The sequence below is a fragment of the Nematolebias whitei genome, chromosome 5, assembly GCF_014905685.2.
Source record: "Nematolebias whitei isolate Nwh7 chromosome 5, NemWhi1, whole genome shotgun sequence".
NCBI lineage: Eukaryota > Metazoa > Chordata > Actinopteri > Cyprinodontiformes > Rivulidae > Nematolebias > Nematolebias whitei.
In genome coordinates, this window is record NC_056502.1 from 34,724,268 (window position 1) to 34,730,928 (window position 6,661).

A 6,661-nucleotide genomic window follows, 5' to 3' on the forward strand; every position below is an offset into this window, starting at 1 on the left:
TCTTGGTGAACTCAGCGCTCTCCACAGCTGAGAGGTGCTCAAACAGCTGCGTCATGAGGTGCCGCTCGTCCTTCTCCAGCAGCATGAGGACCATCTGCAAACAGCACAGCATTTAAACTTCATGTACACAATTTTAACATAAAAATATAAAACATAGAGCTATTTTTCTTTCTACCCCAATCCTGAAAAATGTTGACTGTTGTAAATGTAAATACAAACAAAATGGAAGCGTTGGTAAATCCTAGAAACCCATATTTTATTCACAGTGGATCATAGTTAGCACATCTAAGAAACAGCTGGAGGAGCATTTAGCAAGAAATTTGGTTAATTGTCAACAAGTCAGTAAGAAGAGTGGGTGTAAAAACATTTTAGAGGCTGAATTTCTCAAAAGTAAAGATGGGCAGAGGTTAACTGGTCCCAAACCTCTGAGCTCAAAGGACCAGGATGAAGGCCAGTTTAGGGCCTGAATAGACTTGTCGACTCTAGGACATCTCACGAGTTTTTAAATTTCATGTCAACTAGTGGCAGTCAGTGATTGTGTCATGTGATCAGCGCCAGGCCGCCGGCTACAAAACAGATTCTTCCAAGCAGATGGAAGGAGAGGAGCAGGTCAAGTCTTCACAACCACGTAGAAATTCATCAACAGTGTGGAAGAATTTCAAATTTCACTAAAGATTATGTTTTTAGTTATATTTTATTTAATCCACTAATTTAAAAAAATAAATAAAAAATGGATGCGCTCTACCAGAGAATCCACCATTGCTGCGGTGGTTTATTTTATTTAATGGATTAAACAAAATAAAACTAACTTTTGCAGCTTAATAATAGTTTGATTTTCCTGTTACTTATTTGCAGTATGATAAATGGTAGATGCATAAATATATGCTCCCAATGTTATGTTGTTCTTTTTTTTGTAAATAATAAATTACGTTTTTTGCAATTTATTATTATTTTTTGCGTCTTGAGTTCCTACGATGTCATCAACTAGTTGACTCGACTATTATCGTGTTAATGTCGACTTTATAAAATATGTAGTCGTTCAACCCCTAGTCAGTAGTGGACATGTCTCTGCTGTAAAAACTGGTGTGGTTCTGTTTTGAGCATATGGGCTCAAGAACACTTCCACAAATCATGGTGTGTAAACACAGTTCACAGAGCCGTCCACTAACGCTGCTTAAAGCTCTATCACACAAAGATGACGTCCATGTGAACAGCATCCACTCTCAGACAAAGCTCATTAAAAGTGGACGAAGCAGAGTGGGAAACTCTTCCAATCAATTAAAAGTTGAAAATCAAAATGTCCTCCTGCTTTACCTAAAAATACCTATGTTACTGTGTTTCCTTGTGAATAAAATACGGGTTTATTAGATTTGAAAACGACTGCATTCAGTTTTTATTTATATTTTACCCGCTGAACCAACTTTGTCATAAGTGGAGCTGTACTTGTGAACGTACGGGGAACCTGTCTGCAGTGTGCAGGTGGCTGAGGTGCTGGTACACCAAGCTGGGATTTTTCACCAGTAAATGTGAGTGGAGTGCCCGCATGATGAAGCTGATGGTGACGGAGTCCAGCTGCGTGCTGAGATACTGAGGGAGCAGCTCTGGTGACGTGGAGGCCAGCAGCTCAGCGCAGGCCGCGGTGTTCCCGCTGCAGCGTGCTGCGTTCAGGGACTGGCCAAATTCATAGGCGTTGGTTGGCTTGAGGTTGATGGTGACATCCTCTCCTGTGCTGGTGGTCTCCGAGTTAGGAACAGCTGTTAGGTCCTCGTCATCATCAACCTGAGGCAGGAGGAAAATGTGTTCTTAGTTTCTTTAGACCTATGTGCATTATTGAGACATGTTAGGATTCATTTCAATCTGCTCAGAAGTTCATGAAACATTCATGAACCTATGGGTAAAAACATTGCTGCCCATCACTGAAGGTTTACAGCTTCCTGTCAGTGGATGTGTGTGACATAAGACATTCAGGTTGAAATCGTAGCAGAAATATCGCTTCACGTCTGAAATGTACTCTCCGCCTTCACGTGTCCTGACCACCTGACTCCTCCATGTGCTGCTGTGAGTCTGCACCTCTGTGATGGGGACGCTCCTCCTGGGTTTGGCCTCTGAGGAATGAGCCAGACTCTCTCTGAGCAGCACCGTCACCTCCTCCAGCTCCTTCTCTGCCTCCTGCACGTTGGGATCCAACCGCAGCACTTCCTGCAGGTCTGAGCTGCAGGCCAGGTAGTCCTAAGGGAGGAAAAGAAAAACTTGTTTAAAATGTGCCAGAGAGACTCTTTAAAATGTGCGGTCCTTTAATGTCGCAGGCAGCCCTGCTGTGCTCTCAGCGTGCTCACTAATGACATTAGGTGTGGCTCTGTTCACCTTCAGGCCCTTACTGGCCAGGGCTCGTCTGTAGAAAGCCTTCTTATTGGTCGGCTCCAGGTTCAGGGCTGCGTCGCAGTCCTGCTTGGCCTCGGTGAACATCTCCAGCTTCAAGTAGCACAGAGCTCTGCAAGCACATGATTTAGAAAGAACTAGAAACACGACCTGAAGCAGGAAGGCTCATTCAACTTTATTTACACAGGTTAATCCCATTGAGCCTTGAGGACTCATTTGCAAGAGAGACCTTGAAAGCATGAAGATGAAGCAGCAAAGGACATATAAGCCCCCACCACCACCACCACCACCACCACCACCACCCCTCCATGGAAACAAATGAGAAATTTCCTTCCTGACTAAATGCATGAAAATTCACTTCAAACAGAACTGGGAGGGTGTGTAGGTGGGACTTTTGTATCAAGGGTGCAGCCCCACATCCCTTGTGTACCAAAAAATAAAGTATGTTTATGAAGCTGATCCAACAAGGGACAAACATTCAACTTGATCTGCTTTGACAGATTTTTTCAGGATTCGTTGCGTCATGTTTTTCTGAGCAGCTGAGGTACGGCAGGTGTTTGCTCTGGTGTGGCCTCACCAACGTACAAACTGTTCTCACACACATCAGCAAACAGCAGCACACAATGGGAGACTTTTCATCTCGCCATTAGCTTCCTTTATGTGCTATGAACAGTCTGCCTGAAAGAGGGGGGGGGGGGGGTCTGAGCTGAAGAGCATCACCTCCACCTGCTGTCATCACACAGTTGGAGCTGTTAGTGGGACCATGAAGAAGAGCAGGGTCAGAGAAAAAGAGCTTTTGTCCAACAACACCTGATATGTATCACCTGCCAAAAAGGAAAAGGCATCTTTCTGTTCATTTGTCCGTCTGTTAGCAAAATATCTCTTGAACCACTGGAAGGATTCTAATGAAACTCTCAGAAAGTAATTATTACATGTTCATCTACGCCTGTTGACCCTTTAGAGTCAGCTCAGGTCAAGGTGGCCCAGGCCTCCCTTCCAAAAGAGATCTGTGATCTTAGTGGGATTTGAATAAAGGTTGATAAATAAATGATAAAGAAGATGGTTGCTGCTGTTAATCAACACTAGCCAGCACACAAATGGCTACAACTCAGTCATTTTACAAGTCATGAGCTCAAATTTGATGTGGTAGTAGCTTGGAGTCATTCACAACACATACTATGAGCCTGAAAACTAATGCATGTTTGGATAAAATAGCTGCAACTTTCAACAACAATCTTGGTCTAAAGTGGCATGAGGAGGCAGGTGACATGACCCTTCAATTAAGACTAGGTCTTTTTTAATAAATGACAAACAGTGACGGCTGAGAAAGACTGATCTTAAAATCTATTTATCAGTTTAGTCTTTTAATGTATCCAGGCTAATGAGTTTCTTGGGGCTGAGGCAGTTCAGTGGTTAGTTCTGATGTCTTGTAAATGAATAGTTTATATTTGTAATAATTCTTTCTTAACATGTAGTTTCTGTCTTTTTGTCTTTCCTCCTAGAGAAAACCTGCCACCTCCATCCTGGACCTGCCACTGTGTGTTTGTTTTCTACTCCCTGTCCTCTCAAATCAAACCCAGCCAGTCCAAGCATTTGACTTCTCGTCCTGAGCCTGGTTCTGCTGGGGGTTTCTTCCTGTTCAAAGGGAGTTTTTCCTTTCCACTGTCGCCTCTGTGCTTGCTTAGGACGGTAAACTGTGATGCAGTGAAAACTCAAAGCAGTCTGTTGGCTCCTTAGATAAATAGCGTTATTAAATGATTTTATATGTATGTGAATGATTCTGTTCAGTGTCCTGAGATAACTTCTGTTGTGATTCTGCACTATATAAACAAAATGAATTGAATCCTGAAGCTGCAGGTTTGAGCCCAGGCTGAGTCAGGAAGGGCATCCGGCGTAAAACAATTATTAAATATTTCATACGCGTTTTCTTGCTTTGGCAGCTCCAGCAGAAGGCAGCAGCCAAAAAAATAAAATAAAACAACTACTGGTGGATTTCTTTATTTATTCAGTGCTGTTGTCTAATATTCATGCTTCATAAACAACAAACCATTAGAAGTAGCAGAAACTCGACAGAGTGTTTAGTTGGTGTGGCTGACCTGTTGGTGTAGACGGCACACTCCTGTGGCTTTAACTTAAGACATTCTGAGTACTTCCCCAGAGCATCCTGGTATTGGCCCTTCTTTACAAAATCATTTCCTTCTTGCTTCAAAGCTGAAAAACGGATTTCTGCTCTCCTCTCTGCAACACAAAGCAAAGTGGTGATTACTTAACATTGATTGGTCGAGCTGAAAAAAGTTCCACTTCCCTCCCTCGAGGGCCATAAATCCTGACAGACATGTGCAATACGTTTTAATTGACCGGCCTTAAACGAGCTTGAGGGTCTGGGTTCTTGAGATGAATGCTGTGCTGGCAGGACATGAGGCGTCAGAGTTCAGTCAGCAATCAGTCGCTATGTGAACTACGAGCAAATTGATCTGCTGCAGAGAAGCTTCTGGGAGAAAAAGTGCCAGCAGCTCTGTTCTTTCTTTAGACTTTAATAATAATGGCTGCAGCAAAGTGCAGAGTCAGTGTAGAGAGGTGACACAAAAATAAAGACTTTCATATCCTCGTCCTGCTGAGGATAAGAATGATGCACTAACAGAAAGACCATTTGTTTCTGTACACCACGACAATAAGGAGCACATTAGCAGGATTAATATTAAAATCCTGAGCCAAGGCATCAAAATATGAACTATGAGGGTTAAAAATTACTTCATAAAATACTAACAGCTTAATCTCGCAGTTGTCTTTACGAGTCAGTTACTTCTGTGTGTTTTTTACAGTCTAACGACTTCAGCATTCTTTGTGCTTCATTCAAGGATGAAAACAAAGGAGAACAGTGCACTATTTGGTTTGTAAAGTTCATATTATTCAAAATATTTAACTTTACTGAAAATAAAATTCCCAGTAGAAAATATGAAACATAGATGTAGGTATAGACATTGACATTTCTATATTTCCTCCAACAAACTCTACTTCAGCACATTGGCTCTACTTTTGTCTTGCTCTGCTACATTTAGATGTAAGCTCCTGCTCTGCTTGTTTTAGCTCATCTTCCATTTTTTATAACTTTCCCAATTCAGGTTCAGCTCCTTCCACAAACTGTAGCCGAGTCATTCAGCGCTCAGCACTTTAGGGAAATAAAAACTAATTTAAAAATAAACATGACTTGAATATTTACAGCACTAAAATGTGCTAAAGTCTTTTTTGAGTGAGGTAGGTGGGAAGACTTATTGAAACCAACCTGCATCCCTGGCAGCCTTTTCTGCTCGGGCCTGCAGGACCTCTGCACTGGGTGGCTCCTCTCTGCGGTGCTGCTGAGCCGACAAAGGCACCAGAGGAATCTCTGGAAGTTTCTCTCTCCACTCTGAGCCATCCTGCCCAATCAGCAGCCGGGTGATCCTGAAGGACATGGATTATGGTTTAAAATATATAAAAAAGAGACTTGCTTATGTTTTGCAGCACACTTTTGGCTTGTCTGCTGGATGTCTCGTTGACCTACACTCAGGGCTTAATTTGAGCTGGATCCTGCGGGAACAAGATCCGGAAACTCTCTTAATTTGACAGGGTGCGTTCTAGTAACTGTTTGTTTGGATCCGGTAACTCTCAGGTTCACTAATAATACAGTTATGAACAAATGTGACTGCCTTGAACGAATAAAATTTAAACTGGATACGTAACTGAAAATAGTTACATAAACACTAATTTTAAACACAAGATCCACTTATGAGCTTCTTAAAATCACATACGAGCTGCGTCTTCAAATGAAGCATTTTCGCTTCTACCCTTAAAAAAATCTCTGTCCCAAAAAGTCCAGTCATTGCACATTTTTGTTAAAAACTCAAAAATATAATTAAACAGCACAAAAAAATTTGCAAATCAGTTTGACAGCTTAAGTGGGTCATTAATAAAATTTTGATTATTTATTAAAAATACGGTAGAAATGTTTGATGTATATTATTCACATTAATCACGTATCAAAATAACAGCACTAATTTTTCAAAATAACAGCGATCAAAATGTCGAAAAGACAGCCCAATTTACTTTCATAAAAAAAGGCTTCACATTGTCCTTAGAAGGACAACTGAGAATTGAAGCACCTGAAGGCAGTGGCAATGGAGAATGAGACTGAAGCCAGACTGAGCGAGTGAGTGGTGGTGGGGGGTGCTGAGCTAACCAGGCAGTCGTACGCACTGCAGGCAGGAGCCCACAGGCAGGAGCCCACAGGCAGGAGCCCACAGGC

The 6,661-nt window shown here is 42.1% G+C and overlaps 1 protein-coding gene across 1 annotated transcript in view; it reads right to left on the minus strand.

Moving 5' to 3' along the window:
* Positions 1 to 6,661, minus strand: part of LOC119409533 (sperm-associated antigen 1A) — a gene marked incomplete in the record, with an annotated part of 22,300 nt that overhangs the window by 253 nt on the left and 15,386 nt on the right. The window contains 6 exon segments of the mRNA XM_037676431.1: positions 1 to 94; positions 1,456 to 1,779; positions 2,071 to 2,229; positions 2,365 to 2,491; positions 4,476 to 4,617; positions 5,663 to 5,820. Of these exon segments, the coding sequence (XP_037532359.1) occupies positions 1 to 94; positions 1,456 to 1,779; positions 2,071 to 2,229; positions 2,365 to 2,491; positions 4,476 to 4,617; positions 5,663 to 5,820 (1,004 nt within the window).